The sequence below is a fragment of the Physeter macrocephalus genome, chromosome 8 (assembly GCF_002837175.3).
Source record: "Physeter macrocephalus isolate SW-GA chromosome 8, ASM283717v5, whole genome shotgun sequence".
Taxonomy (NCBI): Eukaryota; Metazoa; Chordata; class Mammalia; order Artiodactyla; family Physeteridae; genus Physeter; species Physeter macrocephalus.
Window position 1 is genome coordinate 62,757,836 of NC_041221.1, and position 18,003 is coordinate 62,775,838.

General features: G+C 37.7%; 1 protein-coding gene across 10 annotated transcripts in view; it reads right to left on the reverse strand.

Annotated features, from left to right (window-relative positions):
- PDE4D (phosphodiesterase 4D) overlaps positions 1 to 18,003 on the reverse strand; it is a 739,244-nt gene that overhangs the window by 16,912 nt on the left and 704,329 nt on the right. Inside the window, exon 8 of one of the 10 annotated variants that reach the window (XM_055086567.1) lies at positions 14,205 to 16,743. The exons of the other annotated variants lie outside the window; for them this stretch is intronic. Coding sequence (XP_054942542.1) covers positions 16,633 to 16,743 — 111 coding nt within the window. The 3' untranslated portion in view covers positions 14,205 to 16,632. Of the gene's footprint in view, positions 1 to 14,204; positions 16,744 to 18,003 lie in introns of those variants that run through there. 10 annotated transcript variants of the gene reach the window in all.

Sequence of the window (18,003 nt, forward strand, 5' to 3'; positions counted from 1 at the left end):
GTGTGTGTGGTACGCGGGCCTCTCACTGTTGTGGCCTCTCCCGTTGCGGAGCACAGGCTCCGGACGCACAGGCTCAGCGGCCATGGCTCACGGGCCCAGCCGCTCCGCGGCATGTGGGATCTTCCCGGACCGGGGCACGAACCCGTGTCCCCTGCATCGGCAGGCGGATTCTCAACCACTGCGCCACCAGGGAAGCCCTATATATTTTTAAAACTGGCATCATGTGGTGTACGAAACATGGGTTGCTGCTTATATTCACTGAGCATTATATATTATGATCTGCTGGGGAAAAAGTAAAATTTGGAACCTTCCAAGAACGTTCATGAAGACGTTTCCAATAGTGTTCAAAAAATTTTCTGCTTATCTTTTTATAAAGTTATATTTTCTTAAGTAAATTATAGGCTATCAAGTAGGAATGTATTAGATTATTTAACTCGCACTGGTACATAGTGGGTGCTCAACATTGAGTTCTTTCTATCTCCCAGTTTCCTGGGCCCTTTTATAGTGATAGCTGATTTTTACCATTGCAGGGCAAATGGATGGAAGATCTAACTATAGTTATGCTCACACAAAATATATATCTAAATATCTAGCTCCCTTACCAATTCCAAAAAATAATTAGGGTATTATTCATATAAGAAATGGTCACCATGCTTCAAAAATATAACAATAATACCACGCATAGGCCCAAAGGTAAGTAAATCCTGTTTAATGAATGAAATTTTACTCTTGGAAAAAATCTACTCTTTGGGCAAAATATATTCAAGAGAGTCTGCTAAACATCTTAAACATATATTTAATGAAATATTTCTTTGACCTGAAATTGTCTGTGCTATGAGATAAAAGTTGCTATTAAGAACTGCCTGGTCATGACAAAGTCCTTTCTTAAAAGCTGGGGGAATAGGTAAGGCTATCAGCCACTCCTAGCATTTCTACAGTGTGTTATACACTGTAGAACCACTGTCCACCTGCCCTCCATGAATTTCTCTCAATGTAACTAAAAAACGATGCAACCTCGGTGGGGTGTGGGGGAGTTGGTGCCCCTGGAAAAGTTAGATAGGAGCCCAGTTTTTCTATAGAGACACCTTCTAACTTGTAAGCAACCTGGTAGGAGGAATATGCTGCCATACGCCCAAGCAGAAAAACTGCATGGTATCTGCAGATATGCCACACAAATTATTGGATTTATCTGGCAGAATATGAAGAACGAGGTGTATTTTCCCGTCAGTTTGATTATACAACTCATCAAAATAGCCAGTTGGTACAGATAACTGAGGCAAAAAAAAAATGCCAGTGAAAGGATTCTATTGTACAGATGGATAAATGACAGATTATATTCTATTGATTATTTCTGCATCATATACATATATTCCCAGACTACCCTTCTGCCTTTGTTCCAAACTCAAAAGCATGGGTGGAGAAACCCTTCATGGCACACTTATCTCCCTCCCACTTGTGAGGTGCTCTAAGGAAGTCAACATTTCCTTTCAACATAATTAGATGACACAATATTTTAAGCAGTCCTCTTTCTTCCCAAGAGTATGGGAGATTTCCTAAAGACAATTTCCAGAGAGTCAATTAAGTTATAACGCAAGGGCACTTTCTAAGAGGAATTAATATTGCTTCCTTTTTTTTTGCTAATGATATAAAACATACAGTTCAGGGAAGCTAAATTAATAACCACAAAAATTACCATCAGATTTTTCTCAACTGGTAGTTGCTCTTACAGTTTGGTCTTGGAGTGCACAGCAGGATGTGCTAAAGAACAATAAACTTAACCATTCAACAATCATTTTAAAATGTAAGTGGAATTTCTCTCATTTTAAGATAACTACATACCATTTATTAAGATAATGATATATAATTGCCATGAGGGGGAAAATGATTAGAAAAGGTAATAAAATGTACTTTCTCAGGAACACTGTTATGGGTTCTCAATTTATAGATTGAGAAGTGACAAAATACAGAACTGCTTTTCAAAAGAACTGGTTGCAAAATGCAGAGCAATTTAATTGAGCATTTAGATATCTTTAAAAGTGACCTCTAAATATTTTTGGCTGATGAGTTATTCTGATTGTTTCTGGTCTAAACAGTCTGAAATAATATGTAGAATTATTGTTGCAACAAAGAAAAACAAAGGAAGATCTCTAAGTGAATGCTTTCAAATCCTTTGTTCTCATTATGCATCAGAATGTCTGTATGCAGCAAGTTTAAAGCATAAAAGAAAGTGAAAGTGCAGTTGAATTGAATACTGTATATTGCTTTTTAAACTCCAGTTTTCCAATTTATGTTCTATATCTAAGACTGTGCATGAAACAAAATTAAATAATAAAACAAAATTAAAGTATTCTTAAATGTAATCCCTGTACTTCCCCCTCATGCCAGTGTGCTACTGGGTACATTATATATCCTCTAGTATATAATTAAGAAAGTGGTAAAGTTTAAATATTAAGTAAATGTTTATTTTTCCCCACAACATTCTGCTAAAAATCATTTGAATATATTGCACTGTGATACACTACAACTTTGGTGGATATCAGCATTAAAAGCTAAAATAAATACTGTATTAGCTGTATAAAAATAAATCTTTCAAAATATATAATAAGACTAAATACATTTATATTGGTCCTTCCTAAGTGTTTTTAGCAATATGGTATTAAAAGCGTAAAGCTTTCCAGCAAAAATTTTCTCAAAAAGCACTAAAATTCTGTGTTTAGATTCCTGAAGGTATTATTCATAATTATAACACAAATGTGAAGCCCTTTACAAAGCTATCAAATATGAACTGTCTAAAAGCTAAGAAATGACTCCTAGGGAGACTGGAGGGAGGGGGCTTCTTTATTATTCTCTACATTTTTCTATATTTTAAAAAACATTTTAAACTAAGAAATGGCTGGCAAAATTCAAATAATGAAAATTACAAAAATCTGGACCATCTAGATTTAAAGGGAGGTGGAAAATCATGACTATTCTGACAACTAAACCTGAAATAAGTTAGCTTAGAATGCGAGTAAATCTCACAGGAAAGAGGAAATTCTCCTTTAAAAAGAAACAAAGAAAATGCAAAATATTACAATCTGAGCGTCCTTAAAGTAATAGAGAAGGATTCTTTAAAAATGTGTATTGTGATTTGTTCAAATATTCCAGAATAAATTCCAATTTCTGAAGTGATGCCTCCTTTAGGACTGAAAAAGGTTTTTCTACTTCAGGTTTCTATTAAACAGCTAGGATCGCCAGGTTAGCATTACCACAGGGCATGTGTAAGAAGCTTGCCAAGCAGGAACACAATCTTATTAAAGGCAGTGTACTAATTCATTTTTTGAGATTAACAAAAATAGCAGTATCATATAAATTTACATCTTCCAGTTTTACAAATAGACGATCAAGTGTTCATTTTAATAAGATATCACCTGAAAAGTCAAGTAATGTCAACTTTAATGTCATCTAGAGCTTTATATCCAAAGGTGAAAAAACACACACTCTTCATCAGGTAAAAGCAGTACAGATTTTTAGAAAGAGCCACAAATTAATTTTTATAAACTTTAAGTGCTACATACTAATTAGAGCCCATGTACCAGTTATAATTTAGCCCAATTATTTATTTCCAATGAATTTATTTAATTACCTTGATACTTAAAAGAATAACTCAAATTTATACCACATGACAAAAGAGAAGAAACGCCGAACATTAAAAAGCTATTTTAACATGCAAATTATAATTAATAAAAGTTCTACAATTTCTCCTTATCTTGACCACTAAAAACCCACATTTCTTCTGTAGTTTATATCTAAGGAAAAAATAAAAGATTGCTTAGAAAGCTTAACTCCATTGTAATTTATTAAAATTATTAGTTATGTACTCAGAGTAATCAGGAGTTTACAAAGGCTAAATAAATCTTACCTTTATGTAGCCCCAAGATACTGACAGTAAATAGTTTGCTTCAGGCATTTTTGTTTGATTATATAGAGACAATAAATTCTAAAATATGTGTATCTTCAAAACCTTGATACTTTAACAATCTCCACAAGCACAGAATATGTAGGTTTTTAAAGATTTTTGGTAATTAAGTACACATAAGAAAGCCTCGCATTAGATCCCATCCAGTTGGTTTCCCATTGAACGCATGCCATTTGTAAAACTCCAGAATGCAACAGAATCCAACCACTATTCTGAATAAAGACAATTCATGTGATAAAGCAACATCTAAAGATCTAAGGGTCTGCATCTTTCTCTCCCTGAGCTCCAGGGCTTAATGAATAATGTATGTCAAGATGCTTAGCTGCAAGAAAGACTAGTTCTGTCAAAAGCTACCAAATAAGGAACTGCAGGGAAGCCAGGAAGAGTGACAAGAAACCCCTCCCATAAAACCCCAACTATGCACCAATCACACTGCGTCCCTGGGTCTAACAGGGCAGGGGGTGTGGACTAGGCCCAGGTTGCTCTGTGATTGGCTGGCAAGGGCGAACCTCTGGGGAGGAGGTTTTCCTCCTCACCTCTGGTAAACGCCATCTAATAATGGTATCCCTATAGCTGAGGCTGCCGCATGAAAAGATGAATGGGCTTCCCCTCTCACAGTGATGAATAACCACCATAAAACTCTACATAATTCATAGTTCATTCTTAAATAAGAATTGCCAATCCTTTCAGAGTCATTTCTATGAATTTTAATATTCTCTGACTTCTCTTCAAAATAAAAGCTGCTGTAAAAATTAAAAAATAAATAAATAAATAAAATAAAAGCTGCTCTAAAAATGGCAATCAGGCATTTTAATTGTCTCCCTCTGTCAAATCCAAAACAAGTGGTTTCCCCGGTAACACAGATACAGCTGAAGTTCTTCCTCAGTCCAAGATAACAGCATACTGTAATTATAAAATACGATTAATGTCCAGAATTCATAAATGGAAGTGATACATTTCCTCACCTGTGTGGCATTGCTATTCTCAGCTCCTTTTGTTTCTACTGTTATACATGGTTGAGCTCCACAATCTTAAAAATCTAAGGGTGGGGATGATTTATTATAAATCTGATTGTGGGGAAAAAAAAAAACCCTGAAAGCTAATGCACTGTGTATGGTTAAAGAATGCAGTGTCCTGTGTACAGATTTCGGGATCTATATTTTGATCAGAAGAGAACATTTTTATGATTGTGTAAAGGTATAAAGTGGCTCTTAAGAATACAGAATTGAGCTCACGAGTAATCAGGCCTTTTACAAGAAGAGCTAAATAAGAAATCTAAATTCCTTTGGGAAAAAATGATCTTTCTTATTTGGTTTGGGACAGCATTATTCTGTAACTTTTATACTAAAGAGGTCTTATGGATAAGACATGAGGGGAATCTAGCTTTTACTCTATTTCAGCATGAAGTTCTGTCCATTCTACCTCCCCTCCATCTCAGTTTGTACCTACTGCTCGGCACGTCTGTGACTTGCTGACCGGGTGACTGCTCAGTCTTCCTGCATCAGGTATGTCCGTCTCAGACAGCACACCCTCATCAGAAACAGCCAGGTAATCCCTGACTCCTTGAGCTTCTATGGGTCCTTTGCTGCCCAAGTCCTCAGCTGCAGTTCACACCCACTGTGTTCATTTCCTAAATTCCTCTTAATCCTCTACAAAAGAAAGATGCTAAACCCCCAGTACTCCACTAAAACTGCTCTGGAAGAATACAGAGGTGCCCCCCTTTCACTAGTCTCTCATTCTCCTCAACTTCTCTGAAGCGCTCAACACTGTTTGACCACCCTCTCCCCTCTCCCTCACTCCCAAGACCTGCAGCTTCTTTATGAAGGTTTTCTTCCCACTTCTCTGACCATACCTTTGCTGCCTTCTTCTCTTCATCCTCTAATGTGGGATATCCACAAAGACGCTCTCGGAGGGCCAACACTCTCTAACGACCACTTCTAACCTGAATTTTAGCACCTTATTTCCAAATGACTAAAAGATAGTCTCCTGTTGGAATGCCCTGCTCGTCATCTCAAACTTTTTTCAAAATTGGTGGATCCATTTTTCTATTTAAAGCAGTTCTTATTATGACTACTCCCATTTCCTTCAGTGGGCCCATATTCCAGTGTCCCAGACTGAAATCTATGACTCTTTCCTGCTGTTCAATAGGTGTTCCATGTGAGTTCACCGCTGTTAGACGTTTAGTACAATTATCCAACTGAATCCTTGAGTAACCCTCACGTGTTCCCCATCCACCACGTACCTTCCCTCCACCAACACTGTTTCAAAGTACTGTCTTCTACAGACAGAACGTCTTTTCACTTAGTCTGTTCCTTTCATTCCCAGGCCCATCATCTAAATCCAAAGGCTTAAAGGCTGAGAGAAATGGAAGTACCTTCAACATCATCTCCTCCAATTTCCTCATTTCCATATAACGGGATACCTAGAGAGACAATGCTTTTCCCAAGTTCACCAGGTACTAAGAACCAGACTCTGAGTTCAAATCCTTTATTCCCACTTCTTAGTGTGTCAGTTTCCTCATCTGTAAAATTGTTTACCGTGGTAGCTGCTCTCCAAAGATGCCTCCTAATGAGCCACACTGCCCTACACTGAATCTGAGCTGGCTTGTGTAACCAGCAGGGATGCTGCCTGACTGTGGAGGCTGTCACAGGAAGTACCGCAGCTCTCGCCCTGGTCTCCGTGAACATGTTGTCGGGCTCCCTGAGCCACCTTGTAAGAAAGTCCGACTATTCTGAGACTGCCAGGCTAGGAGGAAGCCCATGCTAACTTTGCGGAGAGGCTGCTGGGAGAGGGACAGAAGGAAAGAGATGCGGAGGAAGAGGAGAGAGAGAGTATGAGCCAGTGTGCACGCGCACATGGCCGGTCTCCAGCTCTGCCGGCCATGCCAGCCCAGAGCCAGACCTGAGAGTGAAGAATCCATCTTAGTCATCCAGGTAGTTGCCCCTTTAGATGACTCCAGCCCTTGCCACCATCGGACTGCAACCACATAAGGGACTCCAAGGGAGAATGTTGAGCCAAGCCCAATGGACCCGCAAAACAATGAAAAGTAATAAAAAATGGATAATTTAAGCCACTAAGTTTGAAGTGGCTTAGTTATGTACTCAGAGTAATCAGGAGTTTACAAAGGCTAAATAAATCTCACCTTTAGGTAGCCCCAAGATACTGACAGTAAATAGTTTGCTTCAGGCATTTCTGATTGATTATATAGAGAGACAATAAATTCTAAAATACGTGTATCTTCAAAACCTTGATACTTTAACAATCTCCACAAGCACAGAGTAGGTAGGTTTTTAAAGATTTTTGGTAATTAAGTACACATAAGAAAGCCTCGCATTAGATCCCATCCCGTTGGTTTCCCATTGAACGATTTGTTATATAGCAAGAAATAACCAGAACAATTATTATGAGGATAAATGAGATGTTATACGCAAAGCACTTAAAACATCACCTGAGGACTTCCCTGGGGGTCCAGTGGTTAAGGACTCCATGCTTCCACTGCAGGGGGCACGGGTTCAATCCCTGGTCGGGGAACTAAGATCCCACATGCTGCGGGGGATGCGTGGCCAAACAAACAAAAAACCAAAAATAAACCCCAACCCCCCCAAAAAAAACCCAACATCTGATACATAGTGATAAACAGGTATTATATGATGATGATCATCATCATAACTCTTCCACGAAGGTGCCTACGTACTTTAACTCCCAGGCTTACGCTTTTTCTAAAAAAACATATCATGTTTCCTTCCAATTGCGTCACATCGTTCCATGTCTCAGACCCAAAACACTATAATTGCTTCTTAGCTCATCTCCTTTGGCTTTTCTCCTTCCAACCCCTTACTGATCTCCACTGCCAGGCCAGTTTTCCTCAAATCCAGCTTCAGCCTCTGCCACTCCAAGGCCAGTCACTGACAACTCGGCATCACCTGCTTCACCTTCCAGACTCCTCTGGGAGCCCCAGCCTGCCAACCTCTGACCCTAATCCCCAACTCCAAGCCCATCTTCAACAGCTCTTTACACCCTTGCTCTGTTCCCAACAGGCTACTGTTCCACCCATCCCTACAATACAGCAGATGGTCCCATTTTCCTATCTTTACTCGCAGTGAATTCACTGCCTAGAGTACTCTGCTTCTTTTATTCCATCTACCTCAAGCTGGTCTTTCAAAGTCAGATTTAAATCATTCAAAGTACATATCAAAACCAAATATTCCAGCCCTTCTCCAAACTCTAACTATTCTACACTCACTCCTTTATTTAATGATTACTTGTTATTCTCCTATTATATTCCAGACACTGTCCTGGATACTGGGGACATAGCAGCGAACAAAGGTTTTTCACCTGGAGCTTACATTCAACAACCAAGTCAGTAAATATATAATATGTCATGTGATGGTAGGTGCAATAGAGAAAAAGAAACGATAAGGCGGGTACGGAGTGTTAGGGAAAAAGATTCCTCTCTTATAAGACGATCAGGGAAAGCCTCTTTGATGAGGTGACACACACTGAGACCTGAAGAAAGAGAGGGAGCAAGTCACGTGGCTATCTGGAAGGAGAGGGAGTCAAATGTTGGGTTTGCCAAGGGCAAAGGCCCTGAGGCAGGAGCAGGCCTTGTGAGCTCCCGCAGAGCAAGGTAGGTCATACAATCATTTAAATCCTAACTACGCTTTATGGGGGTTCTCAGCCATATCAGACCTACTGCTCCCTTTTTGTATCCATCCATCAATCTATTTTATTCTTTGATGAACTTCAAACTAGGTGACTTCTTTCTTTTTGTAACAAATACTTTTTATCCTGAAATGAAATTCCCAAATGTTCTTCCTGCATACACACTTTACTAAATACATACATACATACTAAGTAAATCCTTATATAGATACTTAAAAAAACAATACAAAACCTAGTATAATGGCTTATCAGTAACATAATGGTGAAGAAGAGTAATTTATATTACACACTGCAAAATATAAATACTTGTACAAAACTACATTGAAAACATAATAAAATAGTCAAAAGCTTATATTTTACTATCACTTACTAGCTGTGTAACCTTGAGAAAGTTACTTAAACTTTCCATGCTTCAGTTTACTCATCTGGAAAATGAGAATAATAATAGTACCTTCCTTACAGGTTGTTGTGAGTTTTAATCAGTACATACACATAAAGCACTTAGCACACCACGTGCTATGTAAGTGTTTGCTCTGATTCCTCTGATGTGGAGAAATTACCATGAATGTGAAAGCAAAATGGAAATAACTACAGGAGTGCTGTATTGGAGGGAGGATCTTTTTCCAAAGTGGTGAATGGCTCTTGGAAAGGTTTTCAAATGTAACGAGGTGCCATCCTCCCTCAATGTACACTGTGGTTGCATTACTCGAAAATTTAGTGTGGATTAAAACCATGCAAAAAACATTTTGCATTTATATGTAAAAAGGAGTTGTGTTCTAGGCTCAGATAATCGTGAGTGAGTTTTTCAACCTACGTAAATGGTTGCTGACACAGAGAAACACTCCCTGGTGAAGGACTACCCCATGTATTCTAGGACATCGAGCCTCCCTGGCTCTGTCCATGAAATGCCAGGAGTACACTCCAGTCAGTGTACCTGAAATTTCCTCAGTGTTCCCCAGTGTTAAGTAACACTGTCCTAGTTGCTACAGCCGCCTTGAACTTTGTCTCCTCAACCAGGGTGGAGGGTGCTTGAGGCAAGAAAGATATTCTTTCTTTATATTTCCCAAAGTAGTTAGTGAGCCACAGGCACAAAGAGATTCAACTGTAAATCCCTAATTTGCTGTAGCAGGGGAGATAATAGTAAGAGCAGAGTAGTAGTAGTAGTAGTTGTAGTAGTAATAATAATATCAAGTAAAAAGTACCAAGGAAGGTTTCCATATTTCTAGGGAATAAGAAATCTTTTTTTTAAAGCTCTGAGCCAAATTGAAATTTATTTAATTATTCCCATCATAAGAAGCAGACTAGAAGCTCCTTCCCATTGCCACAGTTGTAGAGTCTGCAGAAAGAAATCTAGACAACCCAAAAGAGAAATATGGATGGAGCCCGAGAGATACAATGTTCATAGACAGACTTGGCTTCTGACAATTTTAATGAGGAAACCGTAACAGGAATTTTACAGCATTTATTAGGCACCTACTTTGCACCAAGTGCTTTATATTTATATCTTATCTCTAATCTTTGCAACATCCTGGGTAGACAGATATCATCCCCATTTTAAAGAATGAAAAGACAGACTCTCTTAAATAGTCAATAACTTGCCCTGGACGTGGCAGGGCTGAGATGAGAGTCCAGGTCTCTTTTAGTCTTTGCTCTTCATGGTGGATGAATAGCTTGTCATATAATTAGGCTGATTCAAACTCTATGATAAATGGTATGAATTTAGGAGTGGACTCATTTATTCTTAATCCTTGTGCTGACTCCACCTACTGACTAGTGCAGTCAGGAAGCTGGTGCCCAGAGAGAGACAGGCAGCTTCACCTGACAGTGAGACCTGCTTGTGTGTGCAGGTACGATGTGAACAAGACACAGATGCCCTCCACACACAGGGAGAACTCAGGTTTCCTGAGTTTCCTCTCAAACATCCAAATGATTTCACATATGAATGTGTGTGCATGTACCAAAATAGAAAAAATACATAATTTTCTGTAGCATTCAGTTCTCTTTTCCTAATAATAATCTTCAGGATCACTAGATGTCACTCCTATTTTATTCTTCATTTCATTGGTCCTTAAGCGATACCCCAAGCAATCAACAACCTTTGTGGACTATTTCAGGATATTTAAAAATCTGCTGATGGAGTTGAGTCTTTGATATACTAACACATGCTGGCATCACTGCTTTTGCAACAGAGGTCAAGAGAGATAAAACATTTTTGAATAGGGAAAAAGAAAAAGAAATAAACCAAACTGTGAGGAAACTGAGGCTCAGAAGGTCAAGTGTTTTAGCCAAGGTCACAAAGCCAAAGTAGCAGTATTGGGATTTGAACGCAGGCTGTCTGGCTTCAGAGTACTCCGAATTGCCAAAAATGTATTTCGGGCATTAATCTGAATTTACCCTAGAGTCTGTAAACAATATGTCTATTAACATAATAAATTCTAAGCTATACAATCTATTATTGTCCTTGAAATATTTAAAAATTAGTTAAAATAAGTGTTATTAACTCTTAGATTTTTCCAACCTAAGGGATATTCCTAGCAACAGTAGTGTTTTTGGTAGAATTTACATCTGAAAATAGTTTATCCTATAATCAGTTATATTTATTTTACACCTTTCTACTTAGGATCAAAGTTCTGGGAGTTATTATTAATCAAGAAGCAAATCTGTATAAAGCAGGCTCTCACATATCCAGTACTGCTTGGCTTAACATATGTAAATCTAATTGCTAAAAGACCCTGGAAGAATTCTGAGGTAAGGTTAAACTTCAGATATTAAATACAATAACGACGGCATACCAGTGTCTCTGAAATCACTGAGTGTTCTTTTGCTTTCAAACGCCTTAAAAGTAGTTTTGGAGGCAGACAATGATCTAGAATTAATTGACAACCTGTATTTCAAATAACAGAATTTTAAATCTATTTTTAAATTATAAAAACTACACTTTCCTTGATTTATGCTAATAGTACAAAAACAACCTTAACACAAGTAAATCCACTAAATCTGTTTGTGTTTACTGCCCTCTAGTGATAAGGGATCCAAATGCGATTTAAAGAACAGCTCTGTTCTTGAAGAGCCATCACATTTCAGAAAACAAAAACATGTTTTATAAATATTCTGGAGGCTTGAGATTAAGAGGAACTCCTGACTGATGTGGGTCTTTTTCAGTTTTTTTTTTTTTAGGTTGATTTTTTTGAAACCTAAAAATCATCTGAAAAGCTAAGAATCATTCTTTAATTAACCTGGTTAGAAAATTTTCACCAAAAAATAGTTTTATTTAAAACAGGAAAAACCTGTAACATTTACTGAGAAAGAAATTCTACTCTAAGAAACCTTATTTTTGTTGAAAGCTTCCTTAAAGTTGAAATAACATGAGAACTGATGTGAAAATACCTTTATTTAAATTGCTCTTCCACATGGGCTAACTCTCATTAAATGTTAGCATAGTATCCTATAATTGTTAATAACAGTTTGAATCATACAGAGTAGATACACAGTGTTCTCTGTTCATAACTAATTGGTAAATCTAGCTGAAACCACCACCGCCATTATCATCATCATACCCACCAAGGACTTTTGTTTCACTGAAGAATAATTAAGGCAATGAATGGGTATACAAGCCTCACATAAAGGAAGCGTCCACAGAAATAATCTTGCATGAAAGGGAACTTCCTACTTACAGAGAAAATTAGGACCCCTAATTCACTTAAATTGTCCTAATACCAATCCTCCATGTTTATGATGACTACTATAATCACCACAAAATACTTAGGTACCCCTTTGAACCTCATGGTATGCTTTGTGAAAACAATTTAAACAGAGAATACCTGTCTTCTCAAGCAATAATAAAAAATGCAAACAGACATATTTCTGTAAATCCATATTTAATCTTTTATGAACATCACTTTTAGATGTGAATCTTATAGTAATTTAAGTCATAAAATTTGGCCAGGATGCAGGGAAAATGGAACTCTCACACATTGCTGGTGGGAATGCGAAACAGGGTAGCAACTTTGGAAAACAGTGTGACACTTTCTTATAAAGTCAACGAGAACACCGACTATATGATCCAACAATCCCACTTCTAGTTATTTACCCAAGAGAAATGAAAACATGTGTCCAAAGAGCTATATATAAATGTTTCTAGAAATTCTATTAATAGCAGAAACCTGGAAAAAGCCCAGATGTCAATCGACTGGTGGATGGATAAACAAATTGTGGTACATCGATAAAATGAAATATTAGAAAGAAATAAAAAGAAACAAATTAATAATACATACAAGTTATTAATGGATGAATCTCAAAAGCATTATGAAAAGTGAAAGAAGCCATTACAAAAGGCTATACACACACACACACACACACACACACACACACACACACAGTATGATTTCATTCATGACATTTTGGAAAGGCAAAACTATAGGGACAGTCAGATCACCGGTTTCCAGTCACTGGGAGTAGGGGAGGGGAATGACTACAAAAGGAGCAAGAGAAAACTTTTTGGGCGAGGGAAATATTTTATATCTAGATTATTGTCGTAGTTTTACAATTGTATAATTAGTCAAAAAACATTCAACTGTATCTTTAAAAAGTACATCTTACCAATCTGTAAATTTTACCTGACTTTAAAAAATGTTAGGTGATGTTATCAAATTCTTTTAATTCCAAATTTGCTTAACTTTGCCTAAAGAATGAAAAACAAAAATCTGAAGCATAGTTACATTTGGTAAAATAAGATTTTTGCCCTTCTAAAGAGAGCCACCATTATATTGCAGTCTAACATGCATATGTTTGTCTAAAATCTGTGCCAGCTTTGAATAAAACAATATATAGTAAATTCCTAGTTATGCAAAGCCTTTAGGCAATATAATAACCGATGAAGTAGTCTCATAAGTACTAATAACATTTTAATATTAATCCTTTAGAATGACATATTCCCTAAAATACTTTAGGTATTTTCCTGCTTTCTTAAACAAACCAAACTGATCTTAATTTAATTATTTTATGGTGACCCTGGGCCACCATTATTCACTCATCTCTGAAAAGTCAACACATGTTCATTGTATGCTCATGCGAGTCCAAGCACTGTGCCAGCTGCTAGAGATAGAAAAATCCAGTAAAGTGGGTAGAGTAGCCTGCAGAAAACTGAATAGTCCCATTGCTGTATCCTTTTTGAGTCCTTCTGTCCTTTTTTCATGGGTTTTAGTTTTTTCTGGGTCCTTGGTTGTCAGCCTGTTCTCCTATGGTCAATATATCTGCCTCCTCTACTCAGTATAGCGTCCCTTTCCCCTTCCCATTATGACGGGTTTTTGTCTAAGGCAGCATTTCCCAGAACGCGTTGTAAAGAACAGTAGCGCCATGTGATAACTCTCAAAGAAGACATCCAGTGTCAAACTTCTGACATAGTGTTCACCTTCTTGGAAGTTGTGTACTTTAGCATATTAAAGGCTCTGCCAAGACCCATACTACATAACTTTGTTTTACTTTGTTTAACTTAGTATTTCTCAAAATTATTCCAGTACTTAATTCTGCTCCCTTCACATTTATTAACAAGCAAAAATGAACAAAAATACCAGGATTTCATTGAAAATTCTTGTGGAAAGTAATGGTCTTTAGATATCAAGTAATAAAAATTTTTAGAATGGTTATTCACTTACTCAACAAATATTTACTAAATGGCTACTAAGTGCCAGCATGAGGGATATAGTACTGAACAAGACAGAAGAGTTCTCTGCTCAGGTAAGCCTTGGACTATTGGGGCAAAAAGACAAAAAACAAGCAGACAAAAAAAAAAAAAAATGAGTGACAAACATGCTGGATAAAAGAAAAGGGGGTAACATGATACTGTGATGGTAGACTATTAAATAGTCAGGAAGGTAATATCTGAGATGAGATACTGATGACTGGAAAGAGCTGAAAGATTTGGACCAAAGCACTCTGAGCAAGGGCTAGAAAAACAGCCAGCATGATGGAGGATAGGTATGCGGAATGAGATTAGAGATGGGTCAGGGCAAGATCATGCGGTCCTTGCAAGCCTTCCAGAGGGGGTGGGGTACCACCAGAAGGTTCTGAGCAGGTAGTGACATGACATGATTTACATTTTAAAAAGTTGCCTCTGTAGAGGATGGCTCATAGACAGGCAAAAGCAGACAGAAGAGGAAGAAGCATGGAGGAAGAGTTGATAAGACTTGAACGCTGGAAGTGAAGAAATAAGAAGAATCAATTCCCAGACTCCCTGCCTTGAATGGATATTTGTGCCCTTTGTTGTGGAGAAACCTGAGGGAGGTAACGATTTGGAGGAGGAGAAAGAAGGAGAAAGAAGAGTGCTACGAAGTTCTTCACAGAGTTCTGGATGAGAAAAGCTATCAGATGGTGGAGCGGTGAATATGTAGTTACTTTCAAATACTCTGATGACATTACATTAGGATAGACCACGTTCATCCAAATCTTTTAATATGTTTTTAGAATAGCCCAAAAGAAAGGGCATCAACGGATAATCTATTTTTAAAAATCCCCTCCTCATAGCAAATTATTAATGTGAAAGCCTAAGCAAGGTCACACAACATAACCAAAATTAGAATCTAGCACTCATAGCTGGCAATATTTTTATTAAAGTGATATGTCTCCTTTAGGCATTTTTGGAAAGGAGACTTTACTACAGGCAATCACAAACACAATTAAAAATCGTGCAATAATGGGAATTTTTTTTTTTTTTTTGCAACAGTGACAGAAGAGTAGAATATGAGAATGATGAGAAATACGATAGTATAGGGCATTGGTTTCTCTAGCTGGCTTCACCTGAGTTCTAATCCTGACCCGGCCTCTTATGAGCACAATAATACACAGCAAGCTATTTAAGGTCTCTGGGTTGTGTGGAGAATTGGAGTTGATGAAAGTCACCTAGGACAGTGTGTTAAATAGATGTCAGGAGCGCGATAAGTTATTTACATTGGGACCAGAAACACTGAAACTTGTCATAAGGAAAACAATCCGGTTAAAATAGCTGTATGAAGATTCCTACAGTAATATCTACCCAATTGCTTATGCAATCAATGGTTTGTCTGAAAACTATTAGAATCACTGATACCAGTGGAAAATGCTTTTGGAGATATCAAACAAACAGGGATAATTTTCTCAGGATGCACTGACCTAACAAATGTAAGGACATCCCTTCAGGTTTCAGGACCAAATTCCAATCTCCAGAGGAAAAGGGAGGTACAACTTTACAGGTGCCTTCGAATCAAGGAGATCAAGCCCAGTACCAATGAGGATTTAAGATGCTAATCCTTTCAATCAGCAAATATTTAATTAGCACCAACTATGTGTTAGCTACGGTTCCAGGTACTAAGGAAAGGTCAGTCAGCAAAGTGCTCTGAAGTAGCTTACTTAGTAGTGTGTGGGATTCAGAAGGTAAACAGGTGTGCACAGTAGCCATCCCACCTTCCTTTTTTTTTTTAATATAAATGTATTTATATTACTTATTTTATTTTTCGCCAAGTTGGGTCTTCGTTGCTGTGCATGGGCTTTCTCTAGTTGTGGCGAGAGGGGGCTACTCTTCATTGCGGTGCATGGGTTTCTTGTTGTGGTAGCTTCTCTTGTTATGGAGCACAGGCTCTAGGCGTGCGGGCTTCGGTAGTTGTGGCACACAGGCTCAGTAGTTGTGGCTCACGGGTTCTAGAGCGTAGGCTCAGTAGTTGTGGCGCACGGGCTTGGTTGCTCCGCGGCATGTGGGATCTTGCCGGACCAGGGCTCGAACCCATGTCCGCTGCATTGGCAGGCGGATTCTTAACCACTGTGCCACCAGAGAAGCCCCCCACATTCCTTTTATGAGACTTCCAGAGGCTAGACATGTGAAAAATCCATATTCTCAATGCCCTTGCAGCTAAAGTTTCAGATGTGATTTAATTTCTTCCAATCAGAAGAACCCCTGCTCCTTCCCACAAATTAAACAGCTGTCAATCTAATTGTTATTTCTTTGTAGATAATCTGCCTCTTCTCTCTGGCTGTATTGGGATCTATTTGTTTCTGTGATTTCTCTGGAGGTGAGTTTCTTTTAAAAAAATTTCCTGCTTGGAATTCACCGAACTTCTAGAATATTTCCTCTTCCCCATTCTCTTTATTCTCTCCTGGAATTCAAATTAGATACATGTTGCCATTTTGCTGGAAAAGGAAGTCTTGTCATAGTTTAAGTGTACTGTATTTTATCTATAAAATACAGTGTAAGGTTAGATAATTGTCATTAATACTATAGCAGTCATTTTTATTCAAAATACTGCTTTTAAACAATTTTTTAAAATTATACATGATTATTCTGATATCTTGAGAGTAAATTACTGGCACTAAAATATCTGAAAAACAAATTCAATTTTTCTAATTGCCCATAAACTAAGATGCACCTATATATTCCTTCTAACAGAGAACTTAGACCTGAAAACCTGGTTTAAAAAAATAATTTAATCTATTTTTATTCATACTTCAATAAAAATTGGTATTAACCACCATGACATTTATTCTTCTAAAATACCTGTTTATATTTGTATCCTTCGGAGGGGAGAACATAAAAATTTTTGCCTCTGGGAGTAAAGATAGTAGGGAAAAATTAAATAATACAACTAAAACCAGACAACAAAGTCTGTTTTACTTGACCTTCCAAATGTGAATCTAACTCCCTTTGAGACAGCACGTCAACCATACACATGAGGTGGACAGGCTCATCAAACATAGGACAGTGCTTGGATTCTGTGGAATATGTCCATGTTGGAAAGCCCCTCTAAAGACATCTAGTCCAACCTTCTACCCAGACAAGAGTCCTACAACTCTTCATAATTAAGGTCCAACTCTCCTGGATTTCTTCTACTCTTGTGTAAGTCCATTCCACTTTGGGTGAATGAATGTAGTTTTAAAACGTTGAGATGATATTGAGCTAATGATCATTTGCTTACATTGAGCTAATACCATTCTTCAAAAGCTCTTTATGAACCCCTCAAAGTTGATTTGACTCTGGACGCAGCAGATGAAAAATAATACGGCTCAGGGATTTTATTACAGAAGTTGCAACAAACAGCAGAGTAGTTCACATCCTTAACTAGTCCCATAAAAAAAACCCCAAACAACCCAATCCAAAACTGGGCAGAAGACCTAAACAGACATTTCTCCAAAGAAGATATACAGATTGCCAACAAACACATGAAAGAATGCTCAACATCATTAATCATTACAGAAATGCAAATCAAAACTACAATGAGATACCATCTCACACCGGTCAGAATGGCCATCATCAAAAAATCTACAAACAATAAATGCTGGAGAGGGTGTGGAGAAAAGGGAACCCTCTTGCATTGTTGGTGGGAATGTAAATTGATACAGCCACTATGGAGAACAGTATG